Below are 26,088 nucleotides of genomic sequence, written 5' to 3' on the forward strand. Positions count from 1 at the left end.
ACTGCCTGCTAAGAGCCCATTTTGCTTACCAACACATATGGATCCTCTCATGTAAAGTAAGAGATGATCTCTGGCTGCCTGACATTGAATCTATATACAACTTCTCTTCAGAATGATTACACTGAACCATCTTGATGGTCCATCTGAGTGCCTTTCTTCACCCATCTGTCTGGTATGAATTGTGTGGTGGGAAATAAGGGATGACTTCTATTTGAATACTTTATGACATCACTTATTTCCTAAAGTTTCTTTCCAGTGTGGAATGTCTCATGTTGAATAAACTTAGAGCAGTAATGAAAAGATCTGCTTTATTCATGACATTTATGAAATTTCTACTGTGGATTCTCTGATGTTAAGCAAGACTGGAGCTCTTTGTGATAGCCTTTCCACAGTGATCACATTCATAATGTTTCTCTATAGTGTAGGTTCTTTGACTGATGTGCAGGAAGATTGGAGTTCCATTGGAAAGCCTTTCTACACTGATCACTTTAATAAGGTTTCTCTCCAGTGTGGATCCTCTGATGTTCCACAGGAATGGAGTTCTGTGTGAAACTGAAATAGGCAGAATGAATCAGTTGAAAACGCCAATTGCTCACTCAAGAGTATGATTTAAGTTACAAAGAACATCATATACAATAAGGCTAGACCTTCACACTAGATGTACCATACAGTCAGGGCAGGCATCTCATTACACTTCACAACTCAGGCTATAAGCTCAGAATGGCTGTGACCCACCCCAAATCCCAGCAACTGAGACTAAAACTCAAACCTGGTGACTAGGTGTGCTCCTTCCCCAGCACTACATGGACTTACTCCATCAGAGCACCCACATTGGAGAGAAAGCTTAGGAAATGAACAGGCATACAATGATTTTGGCGTTCATGCAGAGTTTACATCAAATTCTGTCACCTTCTAAGGGCAATGAATGCTTTCAGTTTCTCAATCTGATATCAAATTATTTCAAACAGCCAGAAAGATTTCACGGACAAATGCAAATCAGTTCTTAGTGGATGGTCACGTGTGTGCACATGCCCTCATTTGCTTTCTGTATAGTGCACTAGAGCAGCTGCTGCATTCCAATGGAACCTTGTAATGTCACTTCTTCAGCACTGCAATCACTACACCAAGGGCGTTACAAATTTTGGCATTCTTCTGGTGCAGACAGCAGACTCCTTGAGAAATATGCTCACTAGACATGCACATTAAAAACTGACTTGAAGCCATCATGAACCCTCACAAACATTCTATAAGAAGTGACTTTACATTGCCTCACATTGTAGTACTAAGGTAATTTTCTGATTTGAACATATCTTCTGTTTATGTTATAATTCCATCTAGTGGGGTTTTTGGTTGGGGTTATTAGTTTTTAAATTTTGTTTAATTTATGGAACAAAATGAGCATTTCTATAAAATAGTATAATAAAAATGTTGCACATGAAACTACATTTACAATGTGCTATTCTTCTTAAACATATAATGAACTTATCATGTAAATTTCATTCTTTCTTCCCTTTCCCTACCCTAGAGATGGCTAGCATTAGACACATATGCATGTACATGTATGTATGCAACATCATTCCATGCCTACTTCTATTCCCCAATTCTTTTCTCTGCATGCAGATAGCATCTTCCTTCATATGTCCTTTGTAGTTAATCTGGGTATTTATATTAGTCACAATGACTTCGGTAGAATATGGGAGGGAGACATTCTAACCCAGTCACGGCAGGGAGGTCAAGGACACTGGAGAGACAGAAGGGATCCTGGAGAACACTAAGCCTGGGAAAGCAGGAGGACTGTGTCCTGGGTTCTAACTAGGAACTGGGAAGAACTACTGGGACCCTCTGGAATCTCTCAAGGGAGACCAGACACAGGCGGCCAGTGCCTGGGATCGGATAGGGAAGCAGCCCAGAAGGTAAGGGGGGCCACGCAAGAGCTTTGTTTACAGCATCCAAAGTGGGGTCCCCAGGGCAAGCAGGACTTTCGAGTCCTGGGGGTGGGGGAAGCCAGGGGTTGGTCTGAACGAAGAACAACTGAGTCTCCAACCAAAAGCTGAGGGCAGGGAGACAAGATTCTTGGGTTCCTGTGGGTAAGGTTTGAATTTTGGGAAAGGGTGACCCAATCTTTCATCTGGGGAGGGTGACCCTGGACTTTGGGAAGTGATTGGGAGTCTGGAAAAGAGTTAGCAGAGGGAAGCTTGTCCAATAGGCAGGACTGGGAGGGAGGATTCCTCCAGGTGGACCTGGAGGGCACTCCCACGGTCAGAGGAGAAGGAACTGACCCAGTGGTAGGGATAGGGAGCAGAAGCCAGCAGGTCTGGGGTGGGGGGTGAGGGGCTCAGACCTACCTGGGACCTGCACCCACAGAGTTGGGGTCCTGAAGGCAGAGATCGAGGGTCCAAGAGAAGTCAGCATGATCTCTGCTCTGGGCCAGAAAGGCAGGGAGGTCTCTGTTCTGACAGAACGAGGCTGAGAGGTCTCACCTGTTTGGGAGGAAGGCACAGAGTCCTAGGCTTGGAGCGAAGGAAGAAGGCAGCCCAATCTTAGCACAAGTTCCTGTTTTCAGCCAGCCACCTCTGGAAGGGACTTCCCACCCCTGTGCCCAGCCTCTCAGGCCCCGAGAACTGGCCCTTTCCTCCAATCACAGGCACGACTAGGAGCTCAGGACCCTGCCTGCCTCTCCTCCCAAGCCCAGCACTCCATCACATGGAATCCCTTGGCCACTGGGATGAGCCCTCTCCTGCCCTAGACCCCGCCCACGGCTCCAAACTCCACCCCAGGGCTCCTATTCCTCCAGGGCCACCACCCACCAGGCTGGCCAGCTCTGAGAGCACCTCCTCCCCCATTACTACCAGCTGATTCCAGATGTCAGGAGGTGGGAGGGGGAGAACAAGGAAGAGGCAACCTGCAGATTTCCAGGAGAGCAAGTGATTCACAGCAAAACGGGGCTTGGTTTCAGAATGGAGGTTGTTCACCAAATGCAGTCAGGCTGGTCAGCGCATTTCTCCTAACTTGAATTAGAACGGGGCTCATTTACCGGCAGATCCCAGGATAGTCGGGGTGTTTGACCCTCGAAGGGCAGATGCACCATTAAGGTAAAATACATTTAAAATTTAGCAATGAACACAGGAGGACCACAACTGGGATGGAGATGGAGAGGGTGGGTAGTTAGTCTTTGTGATGGGAAAATCCCTCACATCAACTGAAAACGGAGAGAGCAGGGCACTGTTGTTACTACTTTTTTTCAATTTCCTGCCTATTTTTGTAAAGAAGCAGTCCATAGGTAGGGGATTGCCAGCCTCATAGACAATCCCCTTTGTCACTGGAAATGGCCTCTTTGGCTGTTGTTGGTCAAGTCTGAGGACAGAGTGCACTCCCAGGGCAGGAGGCTGGTCTAATGGGATTTAGAGACTGTCTGGACAAGCCCTCAGGGCAGATACTCCAACCTACTGGTATGGTAGAGCTTGGAAAAGAAGATGATCCCACTCTCTCCTGCTCCTTCTCTTCTGTCCCCTTCCTCTCTCCCAATCTCCTTCACAGAACCAAGAGGCAGAAGAGGCTTGGCATCCCAGAGCCTGAATGGCTCCAGAATCTGAGATCTCCCTCCAGTTAGTTTTCTGCCCTCTCTGCACCCTGCACCCCCTCTCCCCAACTAACACGCTGACATGGTATCTAGACAACAGACTGACTGCTTGATCTAGGCAGGAGGGAAGCTTGGGAAGGTTGGGGTGGGGACAACTCTGGGATGGAGCCACCAGGGAATGACCAGGGGAAGCCTGAAGCTGGGACACAAAATCCAGTCTGACATTCAGCCCCCTGGTAGGGGGCCTGAAGGCTCTGAAAGACTGATTGGTTGGGTGGTGGTTGTCCTTTGTTCACCAAGAGGACCAAAATAACATCACTGTGCTAGAGTCAAGTTTCAATGTGTCCCACTGTGGCTCATCACACCAATATAAGCTCAGAATGCTCTACCACAGGTCTAGCACAAAGAGTCCACTAGGACATTTGGGGTAGGTACTCTAAATTTGTGCATTCTGTATTTCCTTTGAGCTGTTTCAATTCTGCCTTGCTCATAGAGCACAGCACCTTCTCTGATGAGGGATCAACAGACTCAGCACTCCTGGGCCAGTGTCTCCCATGTCACACAATCAATTCCAAAGTTCTTGAGAGTGTCCTTGTATCCCTTCTTCTGACCACCATGTGAACACTTGCCCTGTGGGAGTCCTCCATGAAATAGTCTTTCTGGCAAGAATACATTCTGTATTCCAACAACAGGGCCAGCCCATCACAGCTGTGCTCCCTGAAGCTGAGTTTGAATGTTTGGCAGTTTAGGGTCTGGTACCTTATCCTGCCAGGTGATCTTCAGAATCTTCCTAAGACAATTCACATGGAAGGGATTCACTTCCCTGGCATGGTACACATACACTGCCCAGGTTTCACAGGCATACAACAATGAAGTCACCACCACGGCTCTGTAGACCTTCAGTTTGGTAGTCTGTCTAATACCCCTTCTCTCCCACACTTTCCTTCACAGCCTCCCAAACACTGAGCTAGCTCTGGCAATGCATGCATGAACCTCATTATTAATGTATACATCTCTGGAAAGTACCCTAGGTACTTATCCACAGAATTCAAAAGTTCTGCAGCTGCTGTTAACTGATGGTTCCACCTTGCAATGATGGCTCAGAACCAGTTTCAGAGCACTGAAGCAGATTACCACCCTAGGACAGCTTGAGACATGAGCTAGAAAGGATTCTCTCACTGCAGCTGGAGGAGAGTTAAGTGAGCAAGGTAGTGGCAGGTTTTACCTTAGGTGGCTATGGAATATTTTAAGGGAGTCAGAAGAAACCTTAGGATCTCAGAACAAAATTCAATCTATTTTCAGGCTTTTATGCACAATATGAGATTTGTGATGTCTCATGAAGTCTGTGCTGCAGGGAGATGCCTTCCCTTATTAATTAGATTCATAAATTTTATCTCCAGGAAGATTTCTCCAATGTACACACACATATGAGCTCCAGGTGAAGGTCATCCCACAAGTATTGCTTCTATAAGCCTACCTCCCAATGTGAAAATTGTGGTATCTAGTGACCTCCATCTTGTAGGAAAAGACAGATCCCACTGAGCACATTCATAAGCCTTCTCTCCACTATGAATACTTGATGAAAGTGAAGACATGAGCTCTGGCTGCAGACCTTCCCAATTGAGTCCAGATAGGGCTTGTTCACAAGGTGAAATTTCTGATGTCTAACAAGTTCTATATTTCACCTGATGTCTTTCTACATTCATTACAGGAGTGGCTTCAATCTCGTGTGAATTCTCTGAGGGAAAATGAGAGATGGCTTTAGCCTGAATGCCTTTTTATATTGATTATATTAACAAGGTATGTTCTCTACAATGGATTCTCTGATGTGAGAGAAATGATTCTTTCTCTCACATTAATGACGACTTATTAATTTAGGACTAAGTTTCCCTTTTTCTAGTTCCTCATTCAGAAATCAGCCCCTCTAGGTGATTCAGCTAGCCTTTGAAGGGCAGGACAGGTGATGAGATGAAATCTTGGGCAACACCTACCTAGCTAGGAAAGTTTAGATCTGACCAAAAGGGAAAGAGCTTTTAGTCTAGGTGAATTCTGGACCATTGTGTTTTAGTCAGGCAGGTCTGAGATCTGAGGGGAAGTAATTCCCTGGTTTGTCTAGATTGCAGTAGGCATGGCTGGTCTGAGAAGAGATAAGTCTCCTTGCCCAGAACTGAAGGATGAGTCAAGTCCCCCAGCCTCTCGTTAAAATAAGACCACTTCTCATCAGAATATGCATTGTCAATAATTTTGAAGCAATTAGAGTTGATTTATACCTGTTGGCAACATTATTATGGTAATCAGGGCAGGACTTTTAGGGGGTCCTCCCTTTAGGATGCTGAGGCCATCAAGTGCCTCTAATGACTTTAGGCTTTCTATGAATAGGTCAGGAAGGGTGGGAACTTTTTGTTGTCTTTCTGTTTTGGAGTGCTTGTCAACAATAAGGTAAGGGAGAATCATTGATTGGAAGCAATGTAGAAGATGTGGTGCTAGGAATAGAAGAACTTTCCCATACCCTAAATGACTAAATGAGGCCTGGACAGGGTGTATGTGCTGGAAGATTGATAGATTGCTGGTGATGAGACTCAGGGTAGCCAGTTGAAGACTGTCCCCGCCCTGGCTTTGAAGAACCCAGATGTTACTGCTTCTCTGATGAATATGTATTGTGATCTGATAAGACAAAAGCCTGTTTATATTTTCTGTTTGTGTTTGCCCTGAAGGTCAGGGTGCTGGTTTTTCCCCCCAAAATAAGTAAAGGATACATGTATGTTTAATTAAAGTGAGATTGTAACCCCTCAAAGTTGCTTTCCTGAGAAAGGGAGATCAAAGAGCCTTTGCTAGCAGCCCTTCTGTGTGCTGGTAATTTTGGTCCTATGGAGCCACAGTAGCTGCTAGCAACATTGTTGTTACAAGCATCCACTTATCTAAGGGCATTTGAGTGTTGAGAGGCTTCCATGATTCAAATTTGCTTTACAAGATATAGCTAAATGACCACTGTTTTTATTAAGCATTCTCTAGCCATTAGTAATGAAATGATTAACCAGCCACTATGTCTCTTGGATATTTTATTCATCAGATTCCTTTGATAAGGAGATTGTGTACATAAAAACTTTCATCACATTCCAAATAACTCATAAAATTTCTCTCCAGGGTAGATTCTCTGATGTTGAGCAAGATTCAAATTCTGTTGGAAAGCCTTTCTGTAGTAATCACATTCATAAAATTTCTCTCCAGGATGGATTCTCTGATATGCAGCAAGACTAGAGTTCTATGTGCAAGCCTTTCCACACTGATTACATTAATAAGGTTTCTCTCCACTGTGGATTATCTGAGATAAAGTAAGACTGGTCCTCTGTGAGAAAGCCTTTCCCCATTGATCACATTCATAAGATTTCTCCCTAGCATGGATTCTGTGAAGTTTAAGAAGAACTGAGGGTTTTCTAAAAGCCTTTCCACATTGATCACACTTAAAAGGTTTCTCTCAGGTGTGGAGTCTGTGATGTGAAGTCAGACTGCCCCTCTGTGAGAAAGCCTTTCCACATTGACCACACTTATAAGGTTTCTCTCCAGTGTGGATTCTCTGATGTGAAGTCAGACTGCCCCTCTGTGAGAAAGCCTTTCCACACTGATCACACTTATAAGGTTTCTCTCCAGTGTGGATTCTCTGATGTGAAGTCAGACTGCCCCTCTGTGAGAAAGCCTTTCCACATTGATCACACTTATAAGGTTTCTCTCCAGTGTGGATTCTCTGATGTGAAGTCAGACTGGCCCTCTGTGGGAAAGCTTTTTCACACTGATCACATTTATAACGTTTCTCTCCAGTGTGGATTGTTATGTGTAGAGTAAGTGTGGTGTTGGAAATGAAAGCCTTTCCACATTGATCACATTCATAAGGTTTCTCTCCACTGTGGATTCTTAGATGTCGAGAAAGACTGGAGCGGCAACGGAAAGCCTTTCCACATTGCTTACATTCATGAGGTTTCTCTCCAGTGTGTATTCTCTGATGTAGAGCAAGTTGGCTTTTAAATTCCCAAACCTTTCCACATTGTTTGCATTCATGAGGTTTCTCTCCACTGTGGGTTCTCTGATGTGCAGCAAGAATGGATCTCCGTGTGAAAGCCTTTCCACATTGATCACATTCATAAGGTTTCTCTCCAGTGTGGATTTTCCAATGTATAGAAAGATCAGAACTTTTTCTAAAAGCCTTTCCACACTGAGCACATTCATAAGGTTTCTCTCCAGTGTGGATTCTCTTATGTACAACAAGTTTAGACGTCCTTCTGAAAGCCTTTCCACATTGATCACATTCATAAGGTTTCTCTCCAGTGTGGATTCTCTGATGTTCAGCAAGTTTAGACTTAATTCTGAAAGCCTTTCCACATTGATCACATTTGTAAGGTTTCTCTCCAGTGTGGATTCTCTGATGTGCAGAAAGACTGGAGTTGTATGTGAAAGCCTTTCCACACTGATCACATTCATAAGGTTTCTTACCACTGTGGATGGTCTGATGTGCAGCAAGATCCGAGATACTTCTATAAGCATTTCCACTCTGATGACACTCATAAGGTTTCTCTCCAGTGTGGATTCTCTGATGTACAGCAAGACTAGAGCTGCCTCTCCAAGCCTTTCCACACAGATTATATTCATAAGGTTTCCTGTCTCTGTGAATACTATGATGTGTAATGAAGGATGAGTGTTCATTAAAAGCATTAAGACATTCCTGACACTCATGTGGTTTCTCGCCAGTATGAATTTTTTGATTGTAAATAAGGGATGACTGTTCACTTAGATTCTTCCCACAATGACAATCATAAGGTTTCTCTTCTGTGTGGATTCTGTGACGTACAGCACAGATTTGTCTCCCAGTGAAGTCACAAGGACCATCCCTCGTGAAACTTTCCTCATAAATTTCTTTCACAGAAATGCTTAGCTTGGCAGTAGGCTCTTTCATTTCTGGTCTAATCTCTCCTTCTGCAAGAAACAAACAATAAAACATATACATACAGAGACACATGTACACACACACATAATTATAATACCTTCCCTCCTTTGGGATAAAGTAAACTAACCGACCTATATCCTACTTCCCCACGCCAAGCAGAAAGTCTTCAAATTCAGTGGACAGAAGCAATCATTGAAAATGCCATTAGCTCACATCTGCAGGAAGACCTGATTTACAGAGAGCTTCACACACAATCACATTGGGTCCTCACAAACCCCTGTGATGCTGGCAGGACAAGTATTCTCATTATATTCTCAGCTCAGACCATGAGCTCAGAATGGCTGAGTGACCTTCCCAATATCTCAGCAGCTGAGCCAAGAACGCCAACCCTACAAGTGGACATGCTCTGTCCATGGTATGAGAGGGCCTTCCTGTATTCTACTTCCTTTGGTTTTATTTTCTTAAAAAAATTATTCTTGCATGTTGACCTGTTCCCTCACTCTCTTTGGATCCTCCTATTCCAGGAGACACAACAGTATTGGGATCAGTCCAATTACTGCTCCTACAAGGAGGCTTTAAGTTCAAGGGAAAAGAAGAATTAATCAATGTGGCAAACTTCACTGTTGCTTTATTTTAAGAAATTGCCACAGCCATTGCCAATCTTGAGCAACCACCAGCCTGATCAGTCAGCAGCCATCAACACTAGGCCAGTCTCCAACAGCAAGAACATTAAGACTCACTGAAGGATAATAGTTCCCTTCTCTTTAGCAATAAAATATTTTAAAGTATGTGCCATTCTTTTAGACATAATAGTGTTGCACCTAAAATAGAGAACAGCATATTGTAAACATGACTTTTGTATGGACTGACGAACCAAAAAACTCACGTGACTCACTTGACTGCAATATTTGGTTTATTGTGGTGCTCTGGAACAGAACCCACAATATCTCTGAGCTGGGCCTGAAAATTGTCATTCTGACTTTCTCCCTAATTCTCCTCTCCTTCTGAAACTGGTACTACCCTTGCCCTTTAAGTTTCCTTAAATCCCATTGAACTAGATTTCTTTCCTTTCTCAAACACTCTTTTCCCTGGTTCAGCTAAGACTGATGTCCCCAGTCTGTTGCTTCTTCTCTTACATGTCTATGTTTGTATCCCAGATTGGGAGCTCAGTCTCTCTCTCTCTCTCTCTCTCTCTCTCCCCCCCCCCCTCTCTCTCTCTCTCTCCCTCTCTCTCTCTCTCCTTCTCTCTCTCTCTCTCCCTCTCTCTCTCTCTCTCCCTCCCTCTGTGTCTGTCTCTCTCTCTCCGTCATTGTCACTCACTTCCTCTCTCTCCCTCTCCTCTCTGTCTCTTTTAGTGATACTCTTCTCCTAGTTCTCCAAACTAAACTCATTCTTTTTCCCCCAGCCCGCCTCTCTTCCTAATTTCCTAATGCTCTCCAGGGCATCCTTCCAATATTGTAGGCTGATAATTAATGTACCATATAGGAGTCAGTGACTCACGCATTAACAGTGTTGACCGCCATATTCAATCTGCTGCAATATCCTTGGTGACCACCTTGGTAACACACTCCCACACACTCACTTCTCTTCCAACACAGTAACTGCCTTGGTTCAGGCCCCAATCAAATCACAACTGAGGTACTACAAGAACCTGCTGCTTGGTCCAGATGACTCAAGTCTCCCCTCCCTCCAGTCATTATGGACCATGTCACCATGTACTCAACAACCTCCCGTGGCTCCCAAGCAGAAAGATCAAACAGAAAATCCTCTCTGGGGCTGTTAATCACCTACCCCTTCTTCACCTACCCTTCTCCAACAAGTCCTGTCTTCTTTCACCTTATTTCCATGTCAAAAGCACTATCATTCAGTGGTACAGGCCTCACTTCTGTTCTGTAAACAGGATACTCTACCTCCAGACTCCACAAGCTTTCCTCACCATCCCCCAACCTAGAATGCTCACCCTGGCTCCCCTGAAGTCCCAGCTAGAGTCCACCTTCCACAATAAGCCTTTCCACTCTTCCTTTATTTTAGGGCCTTCCCTCTCTCAAAGAGCTCCAATTTGTCCTGTCCCGGACAGGTTTCTATATTTTTGTTGACATGTGTTCTGCCACGCAAGGCATGAGTTACAGGAGAGCAGGGTATGTCCCTTTTATCTGCTTAAGTCCCTGGTGCTTAGCAAAGGGTCTGGCAGATAGCAGGCACTTGATAAATGCTCACTGATTCAAAGAAAGTCTAGGAAAGAACACAACCTGGAAAGTCCAGCCCATTTTTGCACATTCAGCTGAGTTCTTGCCCCAAGATTCCAAATATTGACTTTTTATAGGATCTGAGATTTATCACTGGGAGACAGCTTCAAGGTCATGGTGAACGACTCCTCATTTTAAAGGTGGGGAAACTGAGACTCAGTGGTTTAGTGACTTCTCCCAGATCCCACAGCTAAAATGAGTCTCAAAAAGAATTCCAAGTCAGGTCTTCCTGCCCCCAGATCTAGCACTTGCTTCACCTGCACACTCAGAAGCCTCTTGTAATCCCAGCTCTCATACACCTGCTTTCCCCTCACTCACCTGGACAACAGCTCCTCAGACCTTCTTCCTCCAACAGCCATGGGGCTTCCCTTTCCTCCAAAAAAGAGATCACATCTTCTGTGGGAACTGGCAGACCTGGGCATGGGGAATCAGGGATGAAGATGGAGAAAAACTTGTAATTTAGGACTTTTTAGAGAAAAGAGTGTGCACAGAAAGCTAGAGTATCACTCCATCATGTTCACACAGATCTGGCTTATTCTCCCATTATGCTTATAATGCAAATAACCCAAACTAGGATGTGGCAGGTCAGCCTTGAGCTCCTGAAAATTAGATCCTGAGGAATCAGCTTTGGTCCTATCCCCTCCCTGCTCCCCACTCACTGAAACCTATGAAAACCTTGGGACTTCATTGAGGGAGTGATTGCCTCTTCTGGTGAGGTTCTCCTGCTGGGCAACTCAATGAACCTTGAGTTGACCAAATTCTGGTTATTGGCCAGTCTGCTCTTCCTGCACTGACAGGGGCCTGCAAGCAAGGAGCACAGGAGGTTCCCAGAAGTCCTGAAGAAAGGTGTCCATAGCATTTATTTTGCAGGGCTTTGGGGAGAAATGGGGAGAAGATCATGGAGCCAATTGGGAGTCAGAACATTTGGTCTTGGTGCCCCTTCTTCATAGAAGGAGGGACTCACTGCATATCTATGATTATCTAGAAATTAGAGGCAGCTGGTAGTACAGTGGAGGGAGCCCTGGGCCTGCAGTCAGAAATGCCAGGGTTCAAATCCAGCCTTAGACTGTTAGTAGCTGTGTGCTCCTGGACAATTCACTTAACCTCTGTTTGCTTCAGCTTTCTCAAATGTCCAATGGGGATAATAATATCACCCAATGACGTCATGTTGTAAAGAAGGTGGTTAGCATAACACCTGGTGAACAGCAGGTGAACAGAAATGCTTGTTCCCTTCCTTCCTTTCCCACCTTCTGGGCTGGAATATGGGGCAATGTAAAGGAAGGTGAAGGACAAACATGCCCTACTAAGAACAGCCAGGAGCTGGGAGCTACAAACTGATGCTTCTCACAAAGAAGAGTGTCCTAAATACCCAGCCCCTCCCAAAGAGGAAGGGGGTGCAGGGAAAAGCCGCCTGAGCAGATTTCAGAGATTTGGCAGACAAAATTCATGTCCAGGCAGAGGCTGGACTACATAATATGGGATTACCTCCACACCTGAGATGCTTCAACATTGGTCTGAACTCTGACTTCAAGTGACCTAGAACTGGCAAGAGTCAGTTTCACAGGCAACCAAGGAAACCTCCACGTTCTCTTCACACAATGTATTCACTTTTTACAGGAAAACCAGGCGGCAGGAGGACCCTGTCTCTGGGACATAGGAGACCAACACTTTTTCCTTCCTAGAAATTAAGACATGCTCCAAAGCCAGCACACTCAGGAATAAAGATATTCCCTGTGATAGCAGACTCAGAGTGGCCAGGGGAAGTGTTCTTACCCAGGGACAGCAGGTTCTGGGCATTCTCCAGCATGACTTCCTTGTACAATTCCTTCTGAGGATGGTCCAAGAGGCCCCACTCCTCTGGGGTGAAGTCCACAGCCACATCCTTGAACGTCACCCATTCCTAAACCATCAAAAGTCACAAGATTCAGAGCTGAAAGACACTCCAGAATTCATGTAGTCTAACCCTCATCAAGTGAGAGGAGGGAAATAAAGGGCAGAAAGGCGATTTACCCAAAGTTTGTACCCTTGATGAGGGTCAGAGTCAACAGTTGGAACAAAGGCATAAAGACCACAATGCAATACTGAGAAAAGCAGTTGATATGGTCAGTTTGAATAAAGATGACAAATGTCTTACTACGGAATGTGGAATTTCAGACAAAGTATGTGTGAGGCAGGAAAATCCGTGGAAGAGAAAGACAGAAGATGATGTGAAATTTCTGCCTTCTCATAACTAGTAGTTATCAAAAAACTGTGCGAGGAATTTGTGAGAAGCTGCCAAGTACAGTGTAATTGGTGGGGGAATGAGGCATTTACGAGTGATTAAAGAAAAGTGAGGAAGGTAAAAGATATCGCCTGTTTCCTAAGAGGCTGAAGCAAAGTCTTTCCTAGCTAAAACAGGAAAAGGATTCATAAGACCTACTAATTACAATCTGGACGGAACTGAGGTGGGATGAGACTTTCTAGCCAAGTGAAGGAGAGTTAAATGTTGTAACACCGAGGGCTTAAGGGCACCCTGGGCACAATGTGCCAGGCCAAAACATCCTTTGCCTGTGCCTTAGGATTCCTTTCACTCATGGATAGCATATATTTCTTTATTATAATGTTTAGTTCTCATAGTTGGGCGCTTTCTTTTTCTTTCTGCCCAGAGTGAACCAAAATGACATCACTATGTCAGGGTCAAGGTACAGTGTCCCTCATGAAGGCTGATCAGACAAAGACAAGCCCAGAAGCCTCTACCACAGATTGGGCACAAATAGTCCCAGTGAACATTTGGGGTGAATAAGGCTCTCAATTTGCGCATGTCATCATTCTTTTGAGCTACTGCGATTCTGCTTTGCTCACTCCGCACAGCGCATTCTTTGATGCAGGCATGCCATGATGGGTGGTCCTTCGCCAGTGTCTCCCATGTCTCACAACTGACTACAAAGTATTCAGAGAGACCTTGGGAATGTCCTTCTGTCACTTCTTATGATCACCTTGGGACTTTCTTCGTCACTTAAGTTCTCCATAAAATAGGTTTTTAGGCAAACATTCTTTTGGCATTTGAACAACATGGCCAGTCCATAGCAGCTGTGCTCTCTGCAGTAGGATGTGAATGCTTGGCAGTCTAACTTTAGGAAGGACCTCAGTGTCCACTACCTTATCTTGCCAGGTGACCTTCAGAATCTTCCTAAGACCATTCAAATGGAAGAGATTCAGTTTCCCGGCATGGTACTGGAAGACTATCCAGCTTTCACAGGCATATAACAGTGAAGTCAGCACAATGGACCTTCAGCTTGGTGGTCAGGCTGATATCTCTTCTCTCCCACTTTCCTTGGCAGCCTCTCAGGCCTCTGAGGCCCTGAACTATCTCTGGCAAAGCAGGTGACAACTCAAAATTAGTTATCTGAAATAGAAAATAATCTGACGTACAAAATTTGGTAGTAGATAATGATTTGATTATATCAGTAGACAGGTTACCTTTAAGGTCAACTAATTGCTCAGTAATTTGTTACACAGGTGTGATCTACAGAAATTATCTTTATAATAGAAGAGAATAAAAAATTAAAACAATGTTAGGAAACATGCTTTGAACAAAATTCAATTGGACAAGGCAGGTCATCTGACTACTTACTCCACCCAGTTTTTTGTGACCCAGATTCATCCTCTATCTATTAACCAGAAGTCCTTGCTCTGCAGCTGATAAGTTTTGCAACCCAAATATTACTTGAAAGGAGCCTATAGCTTGAAGAAAGACTGGAAAAGGGGAGCTTGTGGTATGCAGTCACCAGTCATTCCCTGCCCTCCAACTGCCAAAAAGGTAAACTCAACCAAGATTAAACTACTCAGCTTAGAGTTAAACTCCAGCTGAAAGAAAAGGAAAGGGAGTTTATCCACCAAGACTAAGAAGAGGAACCTAGCCTTCGTAGAGTCTTACAATGCCATGATTGTTTTAGTCCTACAAAGATATGCGTCTTCCTCTAAATTATCTACTATTAAATGATAGCCATATCGGTCTGTGTATTCACTAAATCTAGAGGTCACCTAGACAGAGAAGAATACCTGTATTAGTTTGGCTTAGCTGTGAGGGCTAGCTTTTCCCAAAGAAAGGAACTTAATCCTCCAATGAAACTAAAAATAAATGAAAGTAATTAAATACTAACCGACTTAAAGGTTATTCTTTTCACAACGTCATCACCTGCGTACATGCTGGAAAGTACACGGTCAAGGTAAGTGAACTCATTTACAAGATTCAAAATTTCTCAAATTGCTGTAACCAATGGAAAGTGCCATACTAAATGGTAGAGATTTGTTTTTTACATTTTTAAAAAATACTTTTTATTTTCCTCCAATTACATATTAAAAATTTTACATGTTTGTCATTTATTAAAATCTTGAGTTCCAAATTCTATCCCTCCTTCCCTCAGTCCCCCACTCCCCCAGGAAGCAATCTGATATAGGTTACACGTGTGCAATCTCGTAAAATATTTCCATATTGGTCACTTAATACAGGAAAATTTGAAAACAAGAAAGTGAAAATTGTTGCTTCAGTCTGTATGCAAACAATATCAATTCTTTCCCTGGAGGCAGACAGTATGCTTCATCATTCTTCCTTTGGGATTTTCTTCCATCATTGCATTATTGACAACAGCTAAGGAAATTAGGATTAGACCAACATCTTACACCATATTCTATAATACATTCGATATGGATGTTACTTGTTGTTCATTTGTTTCACTCGTGTCTGACCCTCCATGACCTCCTTTGGTATCCTCTTGGCAAAGAAATTACCAAGGAAAACAGCCCTGATATCTTAGAGACAAAGGGTAACATAGAAATTGAAAGAATCCACCAACCTCCTCCTTAAAAGGATCCCACAATGAAAACTCCAAAGGAATACTCTAGCCAAATTCCAGAACTCCCACGTCAAGGAGAGAAGAGTGTAAACAGCCAGAAAGGAACAAGTCAAAGGTCATGGAGCCACAGTCAGGCTAACACAAAATTGAGTAGCTTTACATTAAAAAGTCAGAGGGTATGGAATAATATTCAGCAAGACAAAGGAACTAGGAGTATACCCAAGCAGCACAAACCCAGAAAAAACTGAGTACAGTCCTTTGGGGCAACACTGGACCTTCAATATAGAGAAAATAATCAAGCATTCCTAACAAAAATACCAGAGCTGGAAAAAAAATTGATCTTCAAATACAAGACAAGAGAGAAGCATCAAAAGGTAAACAGGAAAGAGAAAACAGAAGAGATTCAATGAGGTGAAATTGTGTTTATGCTTTATGACCATTGGGACAATTAAAAGGAATATACATTGACAGTCATTATATACATTGTGTAAATTGTATTATACGTGTATACACTGTATACACTGTATGGTAGTATAAACTGACTGTGAAGGGAGGATCTTCAAAGAGACAATATCAGAGTCAGAATTATATTCCAAGAAGAGCGAAGGGAGAGGTTAAAGGGGGTGAATTATCTCATGTAAAAGAGGCACGGAAGAACCATTACAGTGAATGGGAAGATGAGAGAGTTGGAAAGGGAAGGCTTGAACCTTACTCTTATGAAAATTGGCTCAAAGAGGGAATAACATACATGCTCAGGTGGGTATAGAAATCTCTCTCATCTTAGAGGGAAGTAGAAAGGGACAGGGATGGGCCGGGGGACTGACAGAAGCAAGGGCATGCTGGGGGAGTGTACCCACAATTCAGGAAGCTGCTGTTGTGGGGGTGAAAGATCAACACAAGCCTAACAACAAGAGCTACCAGCACAGGTTCTTTTGACCTCCTTTACTAAGGAAAGCAACATTAAGGGATTAACAGTCGTATTTCAATACAACATACAAATATCATTCACTTAGTACAGGAGGAAAAGCCAGCAATCTGAACTTCAGAGCAAATACAAACCAATTACAAACACACACAATACAAACAGACCAAATCACAATTTCTAGTTACCAGGAAAGCATCAACATCTACATTTACAAGCCAGGGGCTCTTAAGGACAGCTACCCAGAGTCTCCACATCAACACTCCTCCATGAGGGAGAGAGAGTCCCAGACAAAATGGTAACCTTTCAGTTTTCATACTCTGTTCAGGGCCCAAGGGATTCACACCTAGTCAGCAAAAGGGGATTAGCTGCTAGTTAGCAAAAGGGTGTGGGCCTGGGGCTTTGCCCCTAATACTTTAGCATTCCAAAAGAGAAAACAGCAAAAAAAAGTCCCACCTTAATTAATATTTGGGGAGGCATTGGTCAGAAGCAAAACACTAGTGAGGAGAGACAGAGTGAAAGGTGAAAGAGATAGAGAAGGTTGGATAGAGGGAAAATAAGATGGAGGGAAACACACAATTATCATGAATGTAAATATGAATAGAATGAACTCACCCAAAACTGCATAACCAGATGTAAAATGTATAATTTTGGTTATATTAAATTAAAAAGGTTTTTGCAGAAACAAAATGAAGGAAACCAAGACTAAAAGGAAAACTGAGAACTGGGGGAAAAGTTACACAAAGTGTCTCTAATAAAGGCCTCATTTCTCAAATATATCGAGCTCTCAGTCAAATTTATGAGAATACAAGTCATGACCCAATTGATAAATGGACACAGGACATGAACAGACAGCTTTCAGACAAAGAAATCAAAGCTATTTGTAGTCATATAAAAATGCTATAAATGTCTGTTGATCAGAGAAAGGCAAATTAAAACAATTCTAGGTTACTACCTCGCCTATTAAATTGGCTAAACATCAATATTGGAGGGAAGCAGCAAAACTGGAACACCAATACACTGCTGGTGGGTTTGGGAACTGATCCAACCATTCTGGAGAGTAACATAGAACTATAATCAAAGGGCTATGAAACTGTGCATACCCTCTGATCCAGCAATAACACTGTTAAGTCAGCATCCACAAAGGATTTTTTAAAAAGAGAGGCAGAAAAGGACCTATTTAGAGAAGGGTATTTGTAATAGTTCCATTTGTAGTGGTAAAGAATTGGAAACAGAGGAGGTGCCTATTAATGGGGGAATACCTTAACAAGCTGTGGCATATGACAAGCAGGATGATTTCAGAAACACCTAGAAACACTTACGTGAACTGATGCAGAGTGAAGTGAGCAGAACCAGGAGAACATTGTACATGGCAATACTGTATGGTGAACAAAATGAATAACTTAGCTATTCTCAGTGATACCTCGATCTAAGACAATCTGAAAGGACTCATGATGAAAAAAGCTATGCCCCTCCATACAGAGAACTAATTAGTGAGTCTAAATACAGACTTAAAGCATGCGATTTTTCAGGTTCTTTCTTTGGTTCAAGTTTTCTCCTTACAAAAGGAATAATATGGAAATGCTTTACATGATTGCATATGTACAACCTATCTAGGATTGCATACACTCTGTGGGAGCGGCAAGAGGAAGGAGGTAGGTTGGGAATTGGGGACTCAAAATGGAATAAAAAAGTAATTACGTGTTACCAGGAAAAAATGAAATATTATTTTAAAAAGATCAATAGGCAAATGGAAACTAGTAGAACACCAAGCCTGCAGTCAGGAAGGAGGACCTGAGTGAAATTTAGCCTCAGACTAGTACCAGCTGGGTGACCCTGGACATGTCACCTAAGCCTGTTTGCCTCAGTTTCTTATCTGTAAAATAAGTTGGGGAAGGAAATGGCAAACCCCTCTAGAATCTTTGCCAAGAAAACCCCAAAGTGTGTCACAAAGAGTGAGACACAACTGAAACAAATCAAAAGCTACAACAAATAGCCATTCCCCAATAGATAAATCGTCAAAGGATATGAACAAAGAATTCTCAAAAGAAGAACTGCCCAGTAGTCCCAACCACAGGAAAAAATGCTCCAAGCCACTAATAAGAGAAAGGTCAACCAAAACCACACTGAGGCATCATCTCACAGTCTGCAAAACTGACCACAGTGACAAAAAATGGCAGCAGTCAATGTTAGAGGGGTTGTAGGAAGACTGTCACACAAAGACAATGTTGGGGGAGCTAGGAAATGGTAGAAGATCATGAAGATCTGAGTTCAAATCCAGCCTCAGACACTTACTAGCTACATGACCCTGGTAAGTCATTGGACCTGTTTGCCTCAGCTTCCTGAATAGTGAAATAAAGATGATAAGAACACCTCCCATACAGGGTTGTTGTGCAGATGGTCAAGAGTAGATTGGGGGAGAAAGTGAGTCCCTCCACTGTGTCTTTCCCCTCGAGCCTGATGCCTCTCTGACAGGAGCTGAGTGTCTCCTTTGGCACCCCCATACCGCCATTGGAAAAGAAAACTCCCAGGACTTTGAATAGTTCCCCAAACTCAGCCCCTTCCCTACATCCTCTCTAACAAGGGAAGGCCCTTCACAAATGCTAACGCACTTACAGCTAAAGAAGGTGCTCTTCTCTCTGGCCTGGTCCAAATAGCTCTGCTAAGGGCCTCTGAACATGGGAGTGTGACCCAGAAGCCAACTTAACCTGTTTTCTTCAGTTGCCTTATTTTCCATTAACACTGGACCAGAGTATACAGGAGGCCAGGACCCTGCACCCCACCCTGCTCCCAACCCCACCTCATAGCATTTGGTCCTTTCAGCCCTCACTGCCCTCTCCGTGTGCCTTGGAGCATCAAACTGCTCAGTGTGCACCAAAGACATAAAACTGTGCAGCTCAGACCCTCCAGAACAACCACAACATCCTGTCTTCTAGGTGTGACAGGGAGAGCTTGACCAAAGAAGCAAAGGGGAGAGGGAAGCAGTTCTATGGATGTTGGGGAGGGGTGCTAAGCATGGATAAAGGGAGCAAAGACAAGACCCTAGGAGACAGAGGAATGAGTGAAGTGGCCATCCTTTTGACTCTGGGATCATGAGGGAAACCTTAAAAATGAACATGGGAGGGCAGCAATTGGGGCTAACAGGTGGGGGTGGGTAGGTTACTGCCTGTGATGCCAAAGTGCCTTGAATCAGTTGAAAACACAGGAGAAAGCAGGGCAGTGTTTTACTACTGTTTTCAGTTCCATGTCTATTTTTATAAAGAAACATTCCAAGGGGGCGGAGCCAAGATGGCGGCTGGTAAGCAGAAACTAATGTGAGCTCCGTACTGAGTCCCTCCAAAAACGTATAAAAAATGGCTCTGAACCAATTATAGAACGGCAGAACCAACAAAACAGCAGAGGGAAGCAGGGCTCCAGCCCAGGACAGCCTGGGTGGACTCTGGGTGAGGTCTATCCCACACGGAGCTGGGAGCTGGGAGGTGGGAACGGAGAATAGCAGAACCCAGCCTGAACGACGTGGACCATCCAGACCAGAAGCCGGGCGGAGGGGGCCCTAGCGCCCTGGATCAGTGAGCTGCGGCAGTTACCAGACTCCTTAACCCACAAACACCAAAGACTGCCCAGAAGGTTAGTGGGAAAAGCTGCGGGAGTAGAAGGAGTTCGAGGTTCAGCTTCCAGCCCTGGGGGCAGCGGAGATGGGGCAGCTACAGCTGTTGTTACTTCCGGCTCCAGGCCCACCTGGTGGGAGGAATTAAGTGACGGATCAGAGCAGGAGTGTACAGCCTGCCGAAGATCTAAGCCCAGTCCAGGTTGGGGGTTGGGGAAGGAGCAGTGCTGGTGTGGCAGAGCTGGCACCTCCCCCCCAAACGTGGAACATAGAACTCTGTAGTCTACAAGCAGTCACACCCCACTGAAAAACTCAAAGGTCAAGTTAGTTGGCTGGGAATATGGCCAGGCAGCGAAAACGCACTGAGATTCAGTCTCAGAATTTGGATTCTTTCTTTGCTGACAAAGAAGACCAAAACATACAGCCTAAAGAAGTCAATAAAGTGCAAGAACCTACACCAACAGCCTCCAAGAAAAACATGAACTGGTCCCAGGCCATGGAAGAGCTCAAAAAGGATTTGGAAAAGCAAGTTAGAGAAGTAGAGGAAAAATTGGGAAGAGAAATGAGAAGGATGCAAGAAAACCATGAAAAACAAGTCAATATCTTGCTAAACGAAACCCAAAAAAATACTGAAAAATACACTGAAGAAAACAATACCTTAAAAAACAGACTAACTCAAATGGCAAAAAAGCTCCAAAAAGCCAATGAGGAGAAGAATGCCTTCAAAGGCAGAATTAGCCAAATGGAAAAGGAGGTCCAAAAGACCACTGAAGAAAATACTACTTTAAAAATTAGATTGGAGCAAGTGGAAGCTAGTGACTTTATGAGAAATCAAGATATTATAAAACAGAACCAAAGGAATGAAAAAATGGAAGATAATGTGAAATATCTCATTGGAAAAACCACTGACCTGGAAAATAGATCCAGGAGAGATAATTTAAAAATTATTGGCCTACCTGAAAGCCATGATCAAAAAAAGAGCCTAGATATCATCTTTCAAGAAATTATCAAGGAGAACTGCCCTGATATTCTAGAGCCACAGGACAAAATAGAAATTGAAAGAATCCATCGATCGCCTCCTCAAATAGATCCCAAAAAGAAATCTCCCAGGAATATTGTCGCCAAATTCCAGAGCTCCCAGATCAAGGAGAAAATACTGCAAGCAGCCAGAAAGAAACAATTTGAGTATTTTGGAAACCAAATCAGTTTAACCCACAATCTGGCAGCCTCTACATTAAGAAATCAAAGGGCTTGGAATACGATATTCGAGAGGTCAATGGAGCTAGGATTAAAACCTAGAATCACCTACCCAGGAAAACTGAGTATCATGCTCCATGGCAAAATATGGATTTTCAATAAAATAGAGGACTTTCAAGCTTTCTCAGTGAAAAGACCAGAACTGAATAGAAAATCTGACTTTCAAACACAAGAATCAAGAGAACCATGAAAAGGTAATCAAGAAAAAGAACAAGAAAAAGAAATTGCAAGGGACTTACTAAAGGTGAACTGTTTTGTTGACATTCCTACATGGAAAGATGATGTATATGATTCATGAGACCTCAGTATTAGAGTAGCTGAAGGGAATATGCATACATATATGTTTATGTATATATATGGGTGAATGTGTATGTATGTATATATCTATGTGTGTATGTATATATATATATATATATATATATATATAGAGAGAGAGAGAGAGAGAGAGAGAGAGAGAGAGAGAGAGGGAGGGAGAGAGCAGACACAGGTTGAAGATGAAGGGAAGATATCTAAAAGAAATAAAATCAAATTAAGGGATGAGAGAGGAACATACTGAGAGAGGGAGATAAGGAGAGATAGAATGGGATGGATTATCTCCCATAAAGGTGGCAAGAGGAAGCAGTTCTGTGGGAGGAGGGGAGAGGGCAGATGAGGGGGGAATGAGTAAACATTGCTCTCATCAGATTTGGCCTAAGGAGGGAATACCATACATACCCAATTGGGAATCTTACCCCACAGGAAAGAAGAGGGAAGAACATTAAAAAAAAAAGATGAGGGGATGATGGAGGGGAGGGTAGATGGGGGTGGAGGTAGTCAAAAACAAACACTTTCGAAACGGGACAGGGTCAAGGGAGAAAATTCAATAAAGGGGGATGGGTTGGGAAGGGGCAAAATATAGTTAGTCTTACACAACATGAATATTGTGGAAGAGTTATACATAATGATACACATGTGGCCTATGTTGAATTGCTTGACTTCTTAGGAAGGGTGGGTGGGAAGGGAAGAGGGGAGAGAATTTGGAACTCAAAGTTTTAAAAACAGATGTTCAAAAACAAACAAAAATGTTTTTGCATGCAACAAGAAAATAAGATACACAGGCAATGGGGCGTAGAAAATTACCTTGCCTACGAGAAAGGAAGGGAAAAGTGGATGGGAGGGGAGTGGGGTGACAGAGGGGAGCGCTGACTGGGAACAGGGCAACCAGAATATACGCCATCTTGGAGTGGGGGGGAGGGTAGAAATGGGGAGAAAATTTGTAATCCAAACTCTTGTGAAAATCAATGCTGAAAACTAAATATGTTAAATAAATTTAAAAATAAATATTAATATATAAAGAAACATTCCATAGGTAGGGGATTGCCAGCCTCATAGACAATCCCCTTTGTCTATGGAAATGGCCTCTTTGGCTGATGTTGGCCAAGTCTGAGGACAGAGTGCACTCACCTGGGCTGGGGGTCTGGAGCTCCCAAGGGCCATTCCCTCTGACTCCAGGCTCCCTGCTTGGGTCAGGTCTTGGTCTTCTGAAAGCTGAGCTGGGGAAGCTGAAGGATCCCAGATGGGCAGAGTCTTTCCCTGTTTTTCCAGGACAGGAGGCTGACCTGTGGGGGATTTACAGAGGGTCAGGCCCTGCCCTCAGGCCAGAGACTCCACCCTACAGGTTTGGTAGGCCTTAGAAAAGATGATCCCACCCTCTCCTGCTCCTTCTCTTCTGTCCCCTTCCTCTCTCCCAATCTCCTTCACAGAACCAAGAGGCAGAAAGGGCTTGGGATTCCAGATGGGATGAGACTAGTCAGAGCCTCAATGGCTCCTGAATTAGAGATCTCCCTCCAATTGATTCTCTGCCCTCCCTGAATGCCATCACCCCAACTAACACACACACACATTAATTAGACAACAGACCACCTGTTTAATCTAGGGAGGAGGAAAGCTTAGGAAGGCTGGGGATGGGCACAGCTCTAAGATGGAGCCACCAGGGGAAGCCTGAGGCTGGGAGATCAAATCTAGTCTGGGATTCAGCCACTGATACAACAGTGTTCCTAGAAGCCGTTAGGGGGTGAAACACCAACACAAGATGGCCAAGAAGAAGGATGCTAGCATAGGTTCTTTGATCTGCTTTTCTAAGGAACGCAAGTTTAAGGGGTTAACAATCTCAGTTTAATTAAACATACATATATCATTCACTTAGTTCAGGGGAAAAGATCAGCCCCCTGAACTTCAGGGCAAATACAAAGAGAAGTTACAATATATACAGTAAAAACAGCCCAAACAATACAAACCAGTCTATCCACACCAATACAGAGTTACCAGAGAAGCACCAACATATGGCTTGTCAAAGCTGGGGGTGGGGGGGAGGGTGGAGCAGTTTCAACAGCTTGCCCAGAGTCTCCCCACCAGCACTGTTTTAATGAGTTTACCGCCAAAAAGTCAAACTCTAACATCAGATCTTACACATCTGTATCAGGGCCCTGGGGCACTTAATCACCTCAGTGGTGAGAAGCACTCACAGGAAGAACAGTGAAAAGTCCCAGTTCGCATTTGAAAGGCAAGACTCATAAAAGGTACTTGATTACCTAAACATTCCAAAAGAGAATACTCCAAAAAAAAAAAATACTGCCCGGATTACCATTACAGCCCCCTGGCACAGGCTTGAAGGCTGTGAAGGAAGAGGGGACAGGGGAAGCAGGAGGCCTGCGGAAGGGGGGGAGCCCCGGTAGAATATGGGAGGGAGACATTCCAACCCAGCTCACGGCAGGGAGGTCAAGGACACTAGAGAGACAGAAGGGATCCTGGAGAACACTAAGCCTGGGAAAGCAGGAGGACTGTGTCCTGGGTTCTAACTAGGAACTGGGAAGAACTACTGGGACCCTCTGGAATCTCTCAAGGGAGACCAGACACAGGCGGCCAGTGCCTGGGATCGGATAGGGAAGCAGCCCAGAAGGTAAGGGGGGCCACGCAAGAGCTTTGTTTACAGCATCCAAAGTGGGGTCCCCAGGGCAAGCAGGACTTTCGAGTCCTGGGGGTGGGGGAAGCCAGGGGTTGGTCTGAACGAAGAACAACTGAGTCTCCAACCAAAAGCTGAGGGCAGGGAGACAAGATTCTTGGGTTCCTATGGGTAAGGTTTGAATTTTGGGAAAGGGTGACCCAATCTTTCATCTGGGGAGGGTGACCCTGGACCTTTGGGAAGTGATTGGGAGTCTGGAAAAGAGTTAGCAGAGGGAAGCTTGTCCAATAGGCAGGACTGGGAGGGAGGATTCCTCCAGGTGGACCGGGAGGGCACTCCCACGGTCAGAGGAGAAGGAACTGACCCAGTGGTAGGGATAGGGAACAGAAGCCAGCAGGTCTGGGGTGGGGGGTGAGGGGCTCAGACCTACCTGGGACCTGCACCCACAGAGTTGGGGTCCTGAAGGCAGAGATCGAGGGTCCAAGAGAAGTCAGCATGATCTCTGCTCTGGGCCAGAAAGGCAGGGAGGTCTCTGTTCTGACAGAACGAGACTGAGAGGTCTCCCCTGTTTGGGAGGAAGGCACAGAGTCCTAGGCTTGGAGCGAAGGAAGAAGGCAGCCCAATCTTAGCACAAGTTCCTGTTTTCAGCCAGCCACCTCTGGAAGGGACTTCCCACCCCTGTGCCCAGCCTCTAAGGCCCCAAGGACGGGCCCTTTCCTCCAATCACAGGCACGACTAGGAGCTCAGGACCCTGCCTGCCTCTCCTCCCAAGCCCAGCCCTCCGTCACATGGAATCCCTTGGCCACTGGGATGAGCCCTCTCCTGCCCTAGACCCCGCCCACGGCTCCAAACTCCACCCCAGGGCTCCTATTCCTCCAGGGCCACCACCCACCAGGCTGGCCAGCTCTGAGAGCACCTCCTCCCCCATTACTACCAGCTGATTCCAGATGTCAGGAGGTGGGAGGGGGAGAACAAGGAAGAGGCAACCTGCAGATTTCCAGGAGAGCAAGTGATTCACAGCAAAACGGGGCTTGGTTTCAGAATGGAGGTTGTTCACCAAATGCAGTCAGGCTGGTCAGCGCATTTCTCCTAACTTGAATTAGAACGGGGCTCATTTACCGGCAGATCCCAGGATAGTCGGGGTGTTTGACCCTCGAAGGGCAGATGCACCATTAAGGTAAAATACATTTAAAATTTAGCAATGAACACAGGAGGACCACAATTGGGATGGAGATGGAGAGGGTGGGTAGTTAGTCCTTGTGATGGGAAAATCCCTCACATCAACTGAAAACGGAGAGAGCAGGGCACTGTTGTTACTACTTTTTTTCAATTTCCTGCCTATTTTTGTAAAGAAGCAGTCCATAGGTAGGGGATTGCCAGCCTCATAGACAATCCTCTTTGTCACTGGAAATGGCCTCTTTGGCTGTTGTTGGTCAAGTCTGAGGATAGAGTGCACTCCCAGGGCAGGAGGCTGGTCTAATGGGATTTAGAGACTGTCTGGACAAGCCCTCAGGGCAGATACTCCAACCTACTGGTATGGTAGAGCTTGGAAAAGAAGATGATCCCACTCTCTCCTGCTCCTTCTCTTCTGTCCCCTTCCTCTCTCCCAATCTCCTTCACAGAACCAAGAGGCAGAAGAAGCTTGGCATCCCAGGTGGGATGAGACCAATCAGAGCCTGAATGGCTCCAGAATCTGAGATCTCCCTCCAGTTAGTTTTCTGCCCTCTCTGCACCCCCTCTCCCCAACTAACACGCTGACATGGT

At 44.6% G+C, this 26,088-nt stretch overlaps 1 protein-coding gene across 1 annotated transcript; it reads right to left on the minus strand.

Annotated features, from left to right (window-relative positions):
- Window positions 1-6,626: 6,626 nt before the first annotated feature.
- LOC118839112 (zinc finger protein 883-like) lies at window positions 6,627-25,010 on the minus strand. Its single transcript, XM_036746555.1, has 5 exons — window positions 24,755-25,010; window positions 22,827-22,981; window positions 12,536-12,662; window positions 11,081-11,176; window positions 6,627-8,545 (listed from the first exon to the last, which is right to left on the minus strand). Exons 1-5 carry the CDS (start codon window positions 24,819-24,821, stop codon window positions 7,056-7,058), a joined length of 1,935 nt encoding a protein of 644 aa, XP_036602450.1. The 5' UTR covers window positions 24,822-25,010; the 3' UTR covers window positions 6,627-7,055.
- Window positions 25,011-26,088: the final 1,078 nt, after the last annotated feature.

The sequence above is a fragment of the Trichosurus vulpecula genome, chromosome 2, assembly GCF_011100635.1.
Source record: "Trichosurus vulpecula isolate mTriVul1 chromosome 2, mTriVul1.pri, whole genome shotgun sequence".
Taxonomy (NCBI): domain Eukaryota; kingdom Metazoa; phylum Chordata; class Mammalia; order Diprotodontia; family Phalangeridae; genus Trichosurus; species Trichosurus vulpecula.

Coding starts and splice junctions, on each gene's coding strand:
- LOC118839112 (XM_036746555.1), bottom strand. CDS start 24,821: ATGCTGACTTCTCTTGGACCCTCGATCTCTGCCTTCAGGACCCCAACT. Junction 12,663..22,826: donor GCTCCAGACCCCCAGCCCAG/GTGAGTGCACTC, acceptor TTGATGGTTTAG/GAATGGGTGACGTTCAAGGA. Junction 8,546..11,080: donor TCTGAGGAGCTGTTGTCCAG/GTGAGTGAGGGG, acceptor TGTTTCTTGCAG/AAGGAGAGATTAGACCAGAA.